This window comes from Phyllopteryx taeniolatus, chromosome 17 (genome assembly GCF_024500385.1).
Source record: "Phyllopteryx taeniolatus isolate TA_2022b chromosome 17, UOR_Ptae_1.2, whole genome shotgun sequence".
Classification (NCBI taxonomy): domain Eukaryota; kingdom Metazoa; phylum Chordata; class Actinopteri; order Syngnathiformes; family Syngnathidae; genus Phyllopteryx; species Phyllopteryx taeniolatus.
The window spans coordinates 64,241-81,364 of record NC_084518.1 but is presented as its reverse complement, the minus strand read 5'-3'; the positions used below and the strand labels follow the sequence as shown (position 1 = coordinate 81,364).

Sequence of the window (17,124 nt, the reverse complement as noted above, 5' to 3'; positions counted from 1 at the left end):
GTCTGATTGTCAGCCAATTGCAGGGCATGCGGACCAGTCATTCCATTTTACTAGGTGATCGGGGGCCAGGGGTTTTCTCAGAGGGCCACCGTTTTAAACCGTTTGATTTACTCATGGTATTTATTAATTGTATTGTTTCATTGCATTTTTATTTGTATTTAATACATTATTTCATTGGATTCTAGAGCCAAACTGCAAATTAGTTGAAGCTAATAATCTGTGCATCACATTCCCATTTTTAAAAGCAACAAAGTGCAGTGGAGAGGAATACACAACATATGAATAAAATGTATCATCGTAGGCTACTGTTGAGGTAAGGCTACCTATGTTAGAAGCATGCAATGGACTCAACAGGTACAGTGTAAAAAAAAAAAAAAAAACCCAACCGAATTTAACATCGTAAACAATACTGTAGTTTGACATCTCGCCATCGCTTCTTCAACTGATTGCTTTTAGCACCACCTAGTGTCTTGTGAACGCACAAGGCTAACTGTTGGGCTTTTTCAAAAAGCCTTTTTGTCTGAATAAATCAGAGACGCCTGGATTTTTGCAGTTGTGCCCTTCAAGCATGGAAGCAGGTCTATTATTACTATTATTATTATTATTATTATTAATGCATTACCTGTGTGTCCGGGAGTGAGTGTCGCGTGCTAAAGTGTCCTGGCTTATCGGAAACCGGGACTCGTGCAATTAGATTTTTAAGAAGGTGCAGTACGAGTTGGGGCAGCTGGTTATGAGCAGTGTTTTGAAACCGAAATGCTTGTCGTCACTTTCCCAAATGCAGTTGATCGCACAAGAAGGCTGGACTAACTGCTTTTGTCTTTTTTCCAAAACGGGTCAAATATTGAAGTTTGACTACAGAAATTCATGCTCATTTTCAAAATCTATAATTTAGTTCGAATGACTAACTTAACAAAGTGATTGTTTTAGAATGTTAAATGAATCCAGTATTAAACTATGTTATTTTTAGGCTTGGTGGGCAGTTTGTGACCTGCTTACTCGGCCCACCCCTGCACTAGAAGCTTCCAGCTGATCATCATCATCGTCATCATCATCATCATCAGCTGGACCCGAGTGGGCCCGTCTCACACCGCCTTCACGACGAGAAGCACCCGCCTGCTGGTCAACGGACAGTGACGTGTCCCATTTCCCCGAACACAAGAAGCAGCTTCCAAAATAGACGGTGACCCAACCCACCCCCTCATCACCCACCCACCCAGCCCGCCCAGTCCAGCCGTCGTCCTCTGCCCGCCTCTTCTGTCGTCGTGTGGGGAGGACACACGCAGTCGCCTCAGCGGGCCCGCGCTAGAACCAGAACCACAAGCAACATCTCCGGTCCAGTCAGGGTACAGGGGTCTCCCCAAAACCTGAGGTGAGCTTTCTTTGTGGCCCACCTTTGCCTGCTGGTGTGTGCTTGTGTTTGTTGCAGCCGGCTCACAAATTTGGGGAGAAAAGTATACTTTAAGGAGCAAAACGGAATGTTGACATCAAGTCGTGAGGAAGGTCTTGCACTGATGCCCCCCTACCGCTCCCTCGGTAGAACGTACACTTGACCGCAGCACAATGCACTGGCTCGGTCCCGGGACTATTTAGGACTAGCGAGGTGGGGTTGCGGGGGCCTATGCACTTGCATGTCTAAATTAGGAAGGAGGCACTCGCTCACACGGGGAGGGGGAGGAGCAACCACATTACCTGAGGCTTTTCCTTTACCGTTCCTATTTTTTTTTAGGAATATAAAGTAACTGTAAATCCGTTTGTGTGCACGAATGATAGTCAAATACTGTATCAGGTTTCACTCCCGGTCAAAACAAAGAGCAGGAAGTAGTTGCATGAAAGAAGTTCCTTCACCTCAATCATCAATCACCGAACAGTTGCTGAGTGAAGATGCCGTGCTCAATGTTGCATGAGATAAAGGCTTGACCTCTGTGCACTGCTAGACATAATCCAAGTTTTTGTGGAAAGGGATTGTAATCCTATCATCATAGTCAAACGTCTTTACGACGGTTTCATCAGTTTGTTTTCATACAAATGAGAGTCTTCGCGTGTGCGTCTGTGTCTGTGTACGCGCACTTGTGTTGAGGTCAATGTGAGCTAGTGACAATCGTCTATTAATATCTCAGTTTATATCAGGCTCTGATATAGACCATCTTCTCTTTTTTGGGAAGAGTATACCCTTGGTTCGTGGGACAATGTACTGGACATACACGGCAGACGGGTCATAAAAACCCACAAGAGACACACGCACATAACAAGTGCAGGACGTACAGTGGAGTCAACAATGTTGGGGACAAAAAAAGGAAAGACCCGGGGCAGACATTGCACAAACGTGTAGTCAGTAAGCATGAGAACCACACACCGGGACCAACAAAAGACGTCTGTAGATCAAAAAAAGCGGGTGACTTGCATGACAGACATGCCATATGCTCTGGTGCCCTGAGATAAGAGTGACCTCACTTACGGGTTTTTCGAGATATGAGACATCGTTCACACTTTTTTTTTTCCTTGACTTGCGACTTTTTCCAAAAGGAGACTTCAAGCTGTTTATCACTGGCACTTGAGATTTAGTGTCAAACTAAACAAAATAAGAAAAACCCATTTGAAACAAACACATAAACCAACTACTAACAAAAAAAAAAAACTACGAAAACTAAATATTACAACAGTTTACAGGGTTACTGGAAAGTATTTACGAAACTCTTCGTTTGTGTATGCATGAGTGTATTATACTGCCCCCTGGTGACCAATGATAGACACACCAGAAGGAGCCACAATGAATTAATCATGATGCGCAAACGGGTTAATTCTTTAAATTCTTTTCGTTTTTTTTGTTAACTTATGTTTTTTTATGAAGAACAATATTATATGTGGCTGTTTTTGATATAAGAAACCTACAAATTTCTTCATTGGGTTTTTCAGGGAGGGTGGAACGGGTTACAGGTCATTTTCTTCATTTGGAATGGAGAAAGATGGTGTGAGATGAGTGTTTTGAGTACGAGTGGAGGCACGGAACAAATTGAACTCGTATCTCAAGGCACCACCGTACGCTTGACGAGACAACAGCAGGAGTTGATGTAACTCGTTTGTCCAGTGTATGTCCTTTTGTTTTCCATCTTTACAGTGGGTACGGAAAGTTTTCAGACTCCCTTAAATCTTTCACTCTTTGTTATATTGCAGCCATTTGTTAAAAGCATTTAATTTCATTATTTTCCTCATGAATGTACACACAGAACCCCATATTGACAGAAAAAAAACGTAATTGTTGAAATTTTTGCTGATTTATTAAAAAAGAAAAACTGAACTATCACACAGCCATAAGTCTTCAGACCCTTTGCTGTGACCCTCGTATATTGAACTCGGGCGCTGTCCATTTCTTCTGATCATCCTAGAGATGGTTCGACACCTTCATTGGAGTCCGGCTGTGTTTGATGATACTGATTGGACTTGATTAGGAAAGCCACACACCTGTCTACATAAGACCTTACAGCTCCCAGTGCACGTCAGAGCAAATGAGAATCATGAGGTCAGAGGAACTGCCTGAAGAGCTCTGAGACAGAATTGTGGCAAGGCACAGATCTGGCCAAGTTTACAAGAAACATTCTGACGCACTTAAGGTTCCCAAGAGCACCGTGGCCTCCATAATCCTGAAATGGAAGACGTTTGGGACGTGCGGTTCATTTCCCCCCCCCACACAGCAAATGGCAGCAATATAAAAAAGTGACAATTTGAAGGGGGTCTGAATACTTTCCGTAGCCAATGTACTTATGAATGGTGACAGGTGGAAATACAGGTGAATTGCACCTTCTGCCATCTAGTGAATGGGCATTTCACTGTTCTGCCGATGCATTTGGTTGCTGGTATTGTTAGAAAACCAGAGAGAGTAAATATAGGAGCATTAAATTCAAAATTCCTCACTTCCCACGGCACACCCGATGAGCACCCATGGCGCACTGTTCTGCAGCACAGTGGGTGGTAATCACATTCTTTGTTTGTCTGTGTGCTTGTCCATTGACTCATGACCTTTGCAATGAATCAAGCAGTTTTTGTTATTGGACAGAAGAAAGTGTCATAAAAGCTCGTGGAAGATCCTTAATACGTGCACACTTCCCGATGTGGTGATGAACTTGTGCTTAATGAACTTTTGAATGCTGTTCTCCACGACCCCACCTGCAGCCATGAGTCGCAGCATCGTGCGGCAGAGTAAGTTCCGCCATGTCTTCGGCCAGTCCGTCAAGGCCGAGCAGAGCTACGATGACATCCGTGTCTCTAAGGTGACGTGGGACAGTTCCTTCTGCGCCGTCAACCCTAAATTCCTGGCCGTTATCGTGGAGTCAAGCGGGGGTGGAGCGTTCCTTGTCATTCCCCTCGCAAAGGTCAGTACGTAGAGTTTGAGAGAGCCTCTCAACCCCAGCCGCAGGTCACGGTCTCCTCGAGACCACCAGTTGATTTGAACCTGAATGAATGAGCTGTTACTTTCCTATAGTGACATCATCTACAGCATACACGTGCACACCATTATGCACTTCCTTTTTTTCTATTTATTTTCAGGTGTCATTCTGACAGATGTGAGACCACCAGCATTTGACAAATTTAGGCTTTGTAGTTTTTATAAGCATATCATTCTCTTGCTCACACTGTCGCTGGTCAGTTGACATTGGAACAGTGTTGCTTAATTGGCACCTGGCAACACATTTTTCTCTCCCCGACTGCAGTCCTGCGCCACTTTGAGAAGCTTTATGGCTGTCACTCTGCTCCAACGTGTAGTGCGATTAATCCTAGTTTCTCAAAGCAGGATATGTTCTCGACAAACCGACAAGGTTGTTGAGCATGGTAATCTTCCACGTAAAGTCTCTGAACAACCTGAAGTCAGTACGGGTAAAGCTTTATTGCTCTTTGAAGATCTGCTGAATCAAGCTTTTTTTTTGATGCCGAGTTCCAGTGTCTGGATGGCCCTCCAGGGAGACTTTCCCTCGCTGTGCGCAAACGCCTGCTCTCGGAGTTCAGGGTTTTAATTAGTGACGGTAGTATCAGGCCTTTCATTGCGCGATTTGTCAAGAACAGATCCTTGAAACTCGCTATGGATAGCGGCAATTATACTATGCGTTGGAGCATTGTGACGGCCATAAAGCTTCTCAAAGTGGCGCTGAAATGCAGTCGAGTAAAGAAAAACGTCTTGCCAGGTGCCAATGTCAATTGGCCTGCAATGGGCAAGGGAATGACATACAGTACTTAGAAAAAGTGCAAAGTCTGAGCAGTCAAAGATGAATGGCCTCACGTCTGTCATGTGACTGAAGCAAAGTTTAGCTCCCAATGACAGCAAGACACACAAAGGCTAACACTTGTAATTTGGTTGTCGCTGGCTCTTATCCGTGACTAAAAGCGGGACTTGTTTCAGGCTATTAATACTGGCCATGCCACCTCCACCCCCAGGAGGTTTCCACCACCTCTGCACCCTCATGGCACACATGGAAAAAGTCCCCTTTCAACGCCTCACCACTTGTCTATAAATACTATTCTGGTGTTTGTGTGTGTGTGTGTGTGTGTTAGTAATGTTGATACACGTTCACAGTATACAAAAGTGGTATAACGGGGGACAGACACCATAGAAATGAAGGACACCCGATCTGGAATGAGGACTCTTGACCTTGATGGAGGTCTGCTGAGGTTGTCTTGTATTCTGCAGATGGGTCGCGTGGACAAGAACTACCCTCTGGTCATCGGACACTCTGGACCCGTCCTCGATATCGACTGGTGTCCCCATGACGATAACATGTTGGCCAGTGGCTCAGAGGACTGCACCGCCATGGTAACCGACATGCACGCACACACTCGCATGAATATCTACACATTCTAATGAGAGCCAAGATATATATCCAAAATTCTGCATTCTGCAAAGATGGAAAAATTGATACAGACCTGCTGTTTTTGTGTAACATCTAAATGTTTTTGTCATGGTTACTATGTCAACCTACTGTATTTGTTTGTTACACAGAGAGGTGCGTATGGGACCAATTTGCTTTCCATAAAAACATGGCAAGAATTTGTGCGTGGCTGAATTAATGTCTCTGATGGCAACAGCTGATTGTGTGTGTGTGTGTGTGTGTAGAGTTGCAGCTGTCCAATCTTGGCAGCTACAGAGAGAACACCAGTGTGATGTCATTCTGTTTAATCTGTTTGTGTGCGTGTGTGTGTGCGCGCACGCATGTAATTTAGAAGAGCTTTTATTCATTCATTTTCCGTACCGCTAATCCTCACTAGGCATTCTTGTGCCTATCCCAGTTGACTGTGGGCGAAAGGCGGGGTACACCCTGAACTGGTGGCCTTTATGTAGCTAAGAAATGTGAACATAAGTTATGTAAAATGCATGGATGGATGGAATTGGAATCTCACTATATTGTATTTATTTTCCACAATTGTGCCATCTACAGGTGTGGCAGATTCCCGATCACTCGCTGGTGCGCCCCCTCACTGACCCTGTTGTCGTACTGGAGGGTCACTCGAAGCGCGTTGGCATTGTCAGCTGGCACCCGACCACACGCAACATACTACTCACTGCGGGTACAACACACACACACACAAGATCATTAATACGGAATTGAGCAAATACGCCCTTCTTTTTGCAGCCAGTGACAACCTGATAATCGTCTGGAATGTGGGAACGGGGGAGCCGCTTATCTCCATGGACGACCACCCTGACCTCATCTACAGCATCAGCTGGAACAGGAACGGAAGCCTGTTCTGCACCACCTGCAAGGACCGCCGCCTGCGCGTATGTGACCCCCGCAAGGCCGACGTGGTGGCGGTGAGTGGCGGCTGCCGGGAACGGTCCAAGTTGAGGGAGAAGGGCCCTTATTAGCGTGACCCATGTGCACGACCGCCTGACCCACAGGAACGCTTGGCTCCTCATGAGGGCATCCGACCCATGAGGGCCATCTTCACTAGAGACGGGAACATCTTCACCACAGGATTTACCAGGATGAGCCAGAGGGAGCTCGGACTCTGGGACCCGGTATGTGGCAAATGAATATATGAAATGGTATATATGCAGATGGAAACTGCGCATGAATTAATTGATACTATGCATGTTTTAGAAGTGAATGTGAACAGTAGCAAGATAGTCAAGTGTTTAAAAAGTTAAAAAAAAAAAAAAAAAGATATTAAAGGTGTGGAATGAAATATTTAGTCTATGGAATTCCAAATGAAATCTACACCAGTGAAATTAACTATTCATCTTCCTCAGACCAATTTTGAGGAGCCGATCGCACTGTTGGAGTTGGACACGAGTAATGGCGTCCTGTTACCGTATTACGACCCAGACGCCAATATGGTGTACTTGTGCGGCAAGGTAACGTCTCTGTTTACACAACATGCGCATTAACTGAGTTGATTAATTGCATTGTCTGTGTGTGTTCGCAGGGAGACAGCAGCATCCGTTACTTTGAGATCACAGAGGAACCGCCCTACGTGCACTACCTCAACACCTTCAGCAGCAAAGAGCCGCAGCGGGGGATGGGCTTCATGCCCAAGAGGGGTGTGGATGTCAGCAAGTGTGAGATCGCCAGGTGAGCCCATACGACGAGCAAAATGTTGACACGTGTGGAGGTGGAAAAAAACTGCATATTTTGAGCACAAGTAGTCTGAGTTGTCTGCTTTGTGTTTGCCTGAAGGTTGTACAAGCTACATGACAAGAAGTGTGAGCCCATCACAATGACTGTGCCTAGAAAAGTAAGTCCTGCCAGACCTGATCCAGCTTCACGCATACACTGCTGAGTTGCGGTAAAACTCGATGACTTCATCAAATGTCGCCGCGCAGTCGGACCTCTTCCAGGACGACCTGTATCCGGACACGGCCGGGCCGGAGCCCGCCATGGAGCCCGAGGAGTGGTTGGAGGGGCGCGACCAAGACCCCGTGCTGGTGTCCATGAAGGAGGGCTACGTGCCACCGAAGAGTCGGGAGCTCAAAGTGTCCAGGAAGAGCCTGCTGGACTCCAGGCCCGTCCCCCGCCGCAGCATGTCCACGTGCGATGCCGCCAGACTGCCGGTCAGTCCTTCGTCGCACGTGCGCGTTCAGTGCCGTTTTCAGCATATAAGAACGAGCAGAATAAAATGAATGAGAATGTCTCATCAATGCTACATTTTGCTATGTCACGGGTGCCACAGTAACAAGTGTCACAATAGTACCCGTTTCACATTTTCACTTTCTCTTCACTTTGCACCAAGTATCTGGCCTTGAACTTTGACTTTTGTAACTTGCTTTCTGTCCCTGTCCTTTTCTCTTTGTCTCCCTGTATCCTACCTTCCCCGTTTCATCTCCTGTGTTTCCTCCTCTCCTACGTACACACCTGTACACTTGTCTCCTGGCAACCTTGTCTCCCCTGTCCCGGCCTTTTCTCGTGCAGCCAGAGCTGCTTGAGAGACTGCTGGAGGAGATCCAGCACTTGAAGGCGACAGTGTCGTCTCAGGAGAAGAGAATCTGTGACTTGGAGAACAAACTGTCCCAGTATGCCAACGGGATGGCCTGACGGATTGCACTCGTGCGCCCCCTCCAGGAGCGGTTGTAAAGTGCTACGCAAAGCTGCAGTGGTGCCGCAGCACAGTGCTCCGAGGTAGCGCCGTGCTGGAACATAATCCACATTGCAGTGAGACGACTGTGGATTGAACAGACCTTTAACCCCAGAGTCAAACTCTACTTCGTGTTTTTCTTCCAAATAGGGACAAGGGCTGAAGGTTTGAGGGACACGCTAAGCTGACAAAGTCAATGAAAAAAAAGGGATGAACATCTTCCTGCTTGGAAAGCACAGCAGTGAATAAGTTTGAAAAAGTAACAACCCCTTAATTTTCTACATCAGCTCATCTCACAGTCCTTCATGACGACATGTAAATAGACACAAAGGAGAGAAAACGCATTGAACTTGTAGCAAAATGTTAAGTCCTGTAAAAGATTTGACACACGACAACAGAATAAAGTGTTTTTTACATTTGCGTTCATTCATCTGCTGCAGCAATCTCAACATTTTTCTCCTATAGGTTGTTCATAAGTTGAAATGTGGCTTCAGTGGTCAGCAGATACTTTTTCACAGATTAGTTCCATGGAATCAGCAGCATATGATTGTTGGGAAAAAAATGATCATTTCATAAGGTCAGTTAAAACCAATCCTTCAAGTACTTACTGTGTATATGTTAAACTGGTGCGTATAAGGAAAAGGGCATTAATGTTGGGGTACCAAAGCAGTTTTCCTCTTTTTTTCATATTTTAAAATGCTTGCTTAGCATTGTAAGCATTTGAAGCTGTAGCATTGGATATTGGCCACTGGGGAAAGCTAAACCCCAAAGAGCACACCTTAGCACTATCAAATCATTAGCCCCAATTAGAAAGCTCGCAACAGTTCTTCGATTGGACTTTACCACACGTTAAGGCTCAGCATGACTCCGAGTGCCAGGGTGAGCACAGCACAGCTGAGGGGTGTTTGGGTGAGTGAAGAGGCCACACCCCCTGAGGTGGTGTTGAAGGCGTTGAAGGCGCACGTGCCCACATTGCCCACGCCGTCCACCACCAGCAGCTCCACATCAGGCGAGTCACACGATGCGTTGTAGGTCGCCAGAATGACATTGCGGTCATCAGGTGCCGGTCTGATGTTCAGCGTTCCGTTGCCTTGCGTGAGGCTGACCCGCTCCACACCCGTCCCTTCGGTGCCGTCGCTCACGCGCAGCGACAACTCCCACGAGGTTGTGTTGCAGTCGTGTACGCAGTTGACGATGCAAAGCACCTCACACACGGGAGCTGTGAAGTCCGTCACCTGCAAGGACACAGGAAGTGCTAAGACTATGTTTTGCCAGGTGGAATGTGACAGGCAGGGTTACCAACTGGATTTAAAACGGAGATCCTGAGGACAATGTAATTAATGTCCAGGTCTCCGGTGCCTTCTGCCTCTATGACGAGGGTGACTGTGGTGCCCGACGGTGTGTCGAGGGGCACGGAGAGTGCCACGGTGCTGTTGGCAGTCACTCCCGGCTCCACCGGGAGAGTGCTAGGAGCACTGACTGTGTAGAGAGGGTTGTTGGTGGTGACCCGGATTGAGACATTCCCTCCAGTTCCCTCGGTGTTCACAGAAAAAGGCACCGACAACACCATCCCTGGCATGAGGTTGCGATCTGCTTCAGCCTATACATGGACGGCATCAGCCATTGTGGTGTCTTACACACCAAACATGTTGTCGGTTGATGTGCTGGTACACTGCTGGCACCCTACTGCGCCGGACACTCACCCGAATGGTTAGATTGGATGCCTGGAAGCTGGTTGACGACTGCCGTTGGAAAGAAATGGATTCTCCACTCGTGGTGTTCACAATGCCCTTCACACGCACCACAAAGGGAACAGAGGGAATCGTGTCGACCCGAACCAGGAAGTTGCGGCGCCCCTGCGGCTCCACGACCCCCTGAACCTCTACCAAACTCGCCGACTCAACCAGAGTGACTTCCGTCACAGTAGCCGTGTCGCTGCCCGTTAGCGTCACCACCAGGCTACCATTGGTGCCTTCAAAGAAAAGGAGACTTCATTACGAAGGCTTGTTGATGTGGATGACATTATCGTGGAAGAGGAAGTTCCCTTACTGGCTGTGGGACGTGTGTCAAGAACATCAAATGTGTTCTTCGAGGGTACATACTCCACAAAGTCAAACAGGAAGTCAAGGGGATTCTGACCTTCAAAGTAAAATAGTTTGACAAACCACAAATACACATTTTCTTTTTGGTCTTAAGATTCTTTCTATTGGCAGAGCGCTCACTTGTGGCCTTCAGCGTGTATGGATTTGTTGCCGCTATTTGCACTTTCCAAGTTCCCACTTCTTCTGTCCTTAGCTCCAAAGTTTGGAAGTTTCCCACCGATTGCGAGGACGAGATCAATCGGTCCGCGCCCATGCCACCGACTGTCACCATAATGCCTGTGAAGACAGGAAGTGCATCCATCCATCCATCCATCCATTTTTCTGAGCCTCTTCTCCTCACGCGGGTCGCGGGCGTGCCGGAGCCTCTCCCAGCTATCATCGGGCAGGAGGCGGGGTACACCCTGAACCGGTTGCCAGCCAATCGCAGGGCACATAGAAACAATCAACCATTCGCACTCACGTTCACACCTCCGGGCAATTTAGAGTCTCCAATGAATGCATGTTTTTGGGATGTGGGAGGAAACCGGAGTGCCCGGAGAAAAGCCACGCAGGCACGGCGAGAACATGCAAACTCCACACAGGCGCGGCCGGGGATTGAACTGTTGAACTGTTAAACTGGTTGAACTCAGAACTGTGAGGCAGACGCTCTAACCAGTCGGCCACCGTGCCGCCACAGGAAGTGCAACACTTACAAATTAAGTCATTGTCAATATGACCGCCGTCAAGAGCTTCCTCAAGGGCCTACAATGTGACACCATTCAAACATCTAAGAAAAAGAATCAGTCAACCATTATTGTGTGTTTCACCTTCAGGGTTGCCGAGTACGATGCGAGAAGGATTTCCTGTAATGAGAAGTCGGACAATGTTCGTGGGCCGGTCAACGATAAATATGAATGTTTCCGTTTCCTGTGTTGGCGTCACGGATGCCTGCACAAGTGTCACCTAAAAGAAGCAATCAAACACGCAGAGCCTGACACGTGTTGAACATCTTGCAACAAAGTCAAAGACATCTTGCTGGCTCTACCACAGAGGAGCTGGACATCTGCCCGATGATGCTGGTGGCTTCCAAGAGTTCGTCATTTTCCACTTCTATCACCAGACCTCCCGCGGCCTGGGCCAGGTCTCGGTACAGCTGAACATCTGATGATGAAATCCTTTTGTGCTGCTGCAGGTCACTATTTGAACGCCGACGCCGTCTGTTATCCCCTGTTCCTGTGATCAGGAAGTACACCTGGATGGAGAAACACCTCTTTGACGTGAGATATCGTTCGTCAGGAGCTTAAAACAATACAAAGTGAGACCACGTGGCACTCACCACAGACTGAGTCCGCTCAATGAGAACAATTACAGTGGACTTCAGCTGTTGGTCTTTGGCGGGTGCATCCGTGAAGAGGAAGATGTCCGAGCTCTGTGGAGCATTCGACAGCACCAACTTGACATGAAAAAGAAGAATAAGAATTAGAATCTAAATTGTCATTGCAAAGGGTACAACAAGTACAAAAGTGATTTTGTTAATCACTATTGTCAGACTTTGGAAGGAAGTCTTGAAGAGTTTGGTGTAGAATGCTTTTGCTAGAGTGAAAACTAGAAAAGAAGAAAAGATTTTCTTCTGTACCTACGAGCTTCACCGCATTGACTCTCCATCTAAAAAGCTTAACATTCCCACAGCTACTCGCTGTTCAGACTCCTTCCCTGTGGAGCTGTTTTCCACATCAGATTTGGGGGGTCAGACACCTTAATATTTAAGAACCTGGCGCGGTTTTCTTCTCCCCTGTAATAACCTTTCAGAAAGTAGCAAGTCATTGTAGCTTTAGGGTTTAATTGTCACTTGGGAGACACTCTCAAAGCTATCTACTGAGTCCTGAAAAAGGTATAATAGGCTGATTGGAATCCAATAATGAAGGCTACGGAATATGTACAATCTTGAGGAACAGATGGATGCCTAACGTATGTCTGTTTCTTGACTGTGTGGTTGTCCCATTCACATGACAATTCTGTTATATAACAGTATATGGTACAGTTAACCACTTTTGGTACAACTCCCATGTACATTGTTTTGTCCCTAGCCAAGTGGTTCAAGTCTTGCTTGCGTATGAGGTGTCTTCTTGTCAGAGGAGCATTTGTGCTTCATTGCATGTTGTTTCTCTTTGAGAAGTGAAGAACATTCATATAAGTGACTGTACCTGAAGCCCAGAGAGACTCAACTCTCCTTCATCTCCTCCACCGCTTGCTGACAGATCATCAATATTGTTCTTGAAGACTTCTGGATCGCTCGTCCTAATCAGCGGCCCGAATTCTGAATGAAACACGGTGATCTTATCTTGTTTTCTGTTCGTGTTGAGAACTAACAATCATCTGCTCCCAGTCTCCATCCAAAGTCCCTACCTGGATCGTTGAATTGCACGAGAATGTAGGACGAAGGTTCATTAATAGTTCCCACTTGGCTGTTGATGAAGGAGGATGTGGCACTCTGCACGGCCGCAATATCGTCGCTCATACTCTGTGTGGTGTCAATGGCGAAACAGAGGGCTTTCCCGGATCCTCTGGAGATGCCCAACATCCTGATTGAGGAGATAAAAGCTTGACACTGCACCAAAAAGTGTGAGTGCGCCTGTGCATGTGTGTTTCTGTGTGTCTGTGCTCAGGGCGGCATACTGGAGGAATGGCGCATCTCCCGCGGCCTGGCGAATGTTCTCCAGGATCTCACTAGTTGCCGATACCGCCAGATTGGCTGCCACTGTGTGGAGGAAGCCGTGTTCTGAATCAAACATGTCTTTGTTGATCCCACCAGTGGGCTCAATCCTGCTGGTCAGGTCCAGGGCTCCTCCATGGCTGCACTTTCCTGTGCAACAAATAATACATTGTTTACTTTCAACCCATTTAGAACATCCAATGTCAGGAAGTGCGCGAGAATGATCCTGACGAAAATGTCAAGTATGAGCAGGAAAACCCATCTAAAATGATGTAACTTTGCTTGGGGATATTTTAATGCTGTTGAAAAAAGTTATGGGTCATGTATGAGTAACAGCAGGAAGCTTTTGTTCTTCCAAACAGAATGTCACAAGCCTTTAAAGGGAAATTTTAGTCCCCCTCCCACCAAAGACTGATCCACTGTGGCAACCTTCTGTTGGGGGCCCAAGTACAGTGTTGGGGCAGGCAATCCCACCTTCACACAGCAGTCAATTCCCATCAGGGTCTGCAGGGAACTACTGCTTTTCCATTTACAAGTTGTGGAACGGCCTGGCCCCGCTCTGCCCCAGCCTCGCTCGGCCTGGCCCGGCCTCGTTTGCTTTTCCATTGCAACAGGCACCAATCAAAATTGTGAGGGATTGGGCCGGGCGGTTCGCTAAAAGCAGAAATGTTTTTTCTCTTTGAGGGAAAGCTTTTCTGCATTTTGATTGGCTCTAAGCTGAGACGTTACGATGGCAATTCAAATTTTGAATCGCGACAAAACCAGCGGCAGACTGATCGGCCACTAATGAAAAGAGTCGCCAGACCACGCACATGGTGCGATAGTTCAGTTGGGTTTGGCTGTGTCGCTCGGTTCGCGGCAGCCTTTAGACGCCATGATTGTGAAAGTAACAAGTTGGCCAATCAGGTGACTGTGATATCACGACCTTCCTCTGCCTGTGTTTTGGAACCAGTTCGGAGGAGGTTCTGAAGAACGGTGCCATTGTGACCGCGCGGCCTCCAAAAAGTGTAATGGAAAAGCAACCACACATGGCGGAACCAGGGTGGTTGGGGGTAGAGCCGGTACAATGGACAAGGGGCATATCATCGGTGGATGTGGTCCATCATGTAACTGAAGTCCGCCGTTACCGCTGGGCTTGGTGGACACCACTGGAATGATTCCAAAATATCCCGAGGTCAGTATCTGCTCCTGGATGATGTCCTCTAGGATGTTGTTGCTGCAGTCGTCTCCATCGCAGCTGCGACAGGTTGCCCTGCTCTCATCTGCAGGAATGGTAATGTTTACAATTCCTCGTGGGACATGATCCTTTGAATGAATCCATTCTTTTGGTTATCTTCTCATCTTGCTTACCTGCTATGTTGCCGATGCTGGTGTCTGATCTGATAAGGTTGGAATTTGGAAATTCATTGCCGTTCTCCACCCAGTTGCTATGGCTGTAAAAATCCTTCAGGTTCGAGACAAAAAATGTTTCTCTGACTGTTCTTCAAATCAAAGCTTATTAACTTTTCATCCAACGATATGCATCTCAAAGAGCTTTAAGCCTGCATCAGACTACAAGACAGATTTGGTCTTTCCCGATTGCTCTGTCCGACTACTGCCCTGAAATCTTGCCGTATCTCGGTCAAACAGTGGCAACACTACACATGTATTCCGATAACACCACATCCGTCTTTTCTACGATCACGGGGCTTTATCTTGCCAAATCAAACCAGAAAAGGTGTGAGCGGTCAACGTGACCAGATACACTTGTTACTATGGTGACGACGTGTGTGTGTGAATTAATTTTAACAACGGCATGAAAGTATGATGACAACAGCAAACATGGGAGGTGCTAACCCTCACAATATGCAACCCTATCGGTGGACGTCGAGGTGTGCTTTCGGAGAGTTGTCGTTGATATGTCACACTACACGGAAGATATCCCAAAAAAATCAAACATGCTAGACTTTGCTTTTACGTGTCGTAGGTCCAAATCCTTGGTCGTGGATAAAGTCACACTACAATAAATTTTGTCATTCCTGACAAAATATGTCAGGCCCATCTAGGGAATCACCTGTGATAGCTAATTGGGCCAATATCGGGGCTAAAATCCTGTAGTCTGATCTAGGCATTACATAGTTAAAGTCAACCCCCTCCCACCCTACACCCGCACAGATGCACACATGCACACGTACAGTTAAAAAAGTAATAAATAATAATGTCATGACCCATGGCTGGGCACAGAGAAACTAAGTGACAAATGCCATCTCAGGGAGCCGTCTGCACTGAGAGCAGACAGCAGATCGCGGCTACAGAGTAGTGGCATGGAGCCGTGGTGCAGTGGCATAGGGAGAGCCACAAATGGCGACGGACCACGGCTGCGGTCAATTACAGCTCACAGTGCGAAGGGCTCCCTCTGAGGAAACACTGAAAGACACTAAAAGTAATCATAAACATGTAAAAAAAAAAAAAAAAAACATCTGTCTAAAACCTAGCTTTTAGTCAAAAACTAAGATTGTAGGAAATAGTATGAAAACATTGAAAATATAAAAATGTTGACAGGATAAAAGTGTTCAAAGTATGAAGAAACAAAAATTAAATATTAGTTAAAAGCCAGGTTAAAAAGGTGGGTCTAAAAAAAAAAAAAAAAAAACCCTCTAAAAATGCAGGCAAATTCTGAGAGTAGAAGGAGAGCAGAACCTGTAACGGATGTAGAATCTTTCCCAGGTTTTCCTGAGCTGCTTCAAAGTTCTGCTGCCTGTTGTTGGCCTTGACAGTCTGCAGGCCAGCGGTGATGATGTTCCGACCGCTGATGAACGACTCGTCGTCAAAGTGGAAGCTGGCGTTCAGTGCTTGAAGGAGGTCCACACGCACGTTCCGGAATATGATGGACGTGATGGCCAGCTGGAAGCGCTTGATGGAGTTTTCAGCCCTGCATGCAACGGCCACTCCTGTGATGGTGAATGGCTGTGACTACACGCACACAAAACACATGGGTTAATTCAGTTCTGATTGTATTGTATTTTTTGGATCAAAAAGTCTTGTTTTTCCATTGTTATTTTATTTCTGTCATAGCGGCATGGTACACAACATCCGCCTCACAGTTAAGAAGTCGTGGGTTCAAATCCTGGCTCTTGCCTTTCTGTGTGAAGTTTGCATGTTCGCCGCCTAATAGTGTGTTGGTATTAAGTGGTTGAAGTTAAGAAATGTGCCACGTATCCAGTCTCATCACACACCGGCTAAATACACGTGTGTGTGTGTATATACACACACACACACACACTTAGTTTCTGTCTACAATAGAACTGAACTGAGAAGAAATCTCACAGGAAAGGTGAAGTCATTCCCCTGAGATTCGGCCAGTGCGCGGCACACCTGCACGGTGACATTCAAAATGGCTTCCTCCGTGATTTCTAGGTGACTCTGTGAATTTCCTGGCAGAATTCCAAATCCCTGAGCTCCAGTTTGAAGCAGCAGGATGCCCAAAATGACCAAAGCAGGTGACATGTCTTTCCGGGCCAAAATCACCAAAGCAGGTGACATGTCTTTCTGGCCCAAACAGAAAAAGGTAAAAAGACAAGCCGTGCTGTATTCTCCGACAAGTCAGTGGTCCACTGTCACCTCAGTTAACTTCTTTCAGTGTTTTAGTCAAAAGAGGAGTACACAAAAAGTGTGGCCGCTTATTGGTTCAGGTAAATTGTTTCTTGCAACACTGAGTATGGTGTGGGAAAAGGCAGGGCCACACAGGACCAGTTCAACCTGTTGGCTGTGCTATGACATCAGATTATGGTG

General features: G+C 46.7%; 2 protein-coding genes across 4 annotated transcripts; one reads left to right on the top strand and one right to left on the bottom strand.

The window, feature by feature from the left end:
* The first annotated feature begins 990 nt into the window (after window positions 1-990).
* Window positions 991-8,975, top strand: coro6 (coronin 6). 3 transcript variants are annotated; one of them, XR_009785279.1, is made up of 12 exons: window positions 991-1,372; window positions 4,171-4,370; window positions 5,681-5,803; window positions 6,426-6,555; window positions 6,621-6,799; window positions 6,887-7,006; window positions 7,238-7,342; window positions 7,414-7,559; window positions 7,665-7,722; window positions 7,811-8,038; window positions 8,397-8,603; window positions 8,710-8,975. XR_009785279.1 is itself a non-coding variant. In XM_061752831.1 (12 exons), the coding sequence occupies exons 4-12, from the start codon at window positions 5,681-5,683 to the stop codon at window positions 8,517-8,519; spliced, it is 1,212 nt and encodes a 403-aa protein (XP_061608815.1). In that variant the 5' UTR covers window positions 995-1,372; window positions 4,171-4,197; window positions 4,269-4,370; the 3' UTR covers window positions 8,520-8,975. The 3 variants fall into 3 exon arrangements, 2 of the variants coding, with proteins under 2 accessions (XP_061608814.1, XP_061608815.1); XM_061752831.1 differs by having other exon boundaries at window positions 995-1,372; window positions 4,171-4,197; window positions 4,269-4,370; window positions 8,397-8,975; XM_061752830.1 differs by having other exon boundaries at window positions 992-1,372; window positions 8,397-8,975.
* LOC133467691 (von Willebrand factor A domain-containing protein 7-like) lies at window positions 8,960-17,012 on the bottom strand. The gene is made up of 15 exons (XM_061752829.1): window positions 16,660-17,012; window positions 16,033-16,305; window positions 14,704-14,797; window positions 14,481-14,615; window positions 13,317-13,503; window positions 13,047-13,222; window positions 12,845-12,957; window positions 11,977-12,093; window positions 11,686-11,892; window positions 11,468-11,603; window positions 10,782-10,937; window positions 10,609-10,698; window positions 10,263-10,531; window positions 9,863-10,159; window positions 8,960-9,794 (listed from the first exon to the last, which is right to left on the bottom strand). Exons 1-15 carry the CDS (start codon window positions 16,873-16,875, stop codon window positions 9,399-9,401), a joined length of 2,862 nt encoding a protein of 953 aa, XP_061608813.1. The 5' UTR covers window positions 16,876-17,012; the 3' UTR covers window positions 8,960-9,398.
* Between the last annotated feature and the right edge of the window lie 112 nt (window positions 17,013-17,124).

What these genes read in the sequence shown, in the direction of transcription:
- LOC133467691 (XM_061752829.1), bottom strand. Translation starts at nt 16,875, where the DNA reads ATGTCACCTGCTTTGGTGATTTTGGCCCGGAAAGACATGTCACCTGCT. An exon ending in CGTGCAATTCAACGATCCAG is followed by an intron (nt 12,958 to 13,046) that starts GTAGGGACTTTG and finishes TGTTTCATTCAG; the next exon opens with AATTCGGGCCGCTGATTAGG. An exon ending in TTGAGCGGACTCAGTCTGTG is followed by an intron (nt 11,893 to 11,976) that starts GTGAGTGCCACG and finishes TTCTCCATCCAG; the next exon opens with GTGTACTTCCTGATCACAGG.
- coro6 (XM_061752830.1), top strand. Translation starts at nt 4,173, where the DNA reads ATGAGTCGCAGCATCGTGCGGCAGAGTAAGTTCCGCCATGTCTTCGGC. An exon ending in TTGTCATTCCCCTCGCAAAG is followed by an intron (nt 4,371 to 5,680) that starts GTCAGTACGTAG and finishes TGTATTCTGCAG; the next exon opens with ATGGGTCGCGTGGACAAGAA. An exon ending in TGGTGTACTTGTGCGGCAAG is followed by an intron (nt 7,343 to 7,413) that starts GTAACGTCTCTG and finishes GTGTGTTCGCAG; the next exon opens with GGAGACAGCAGCATCCGTTA.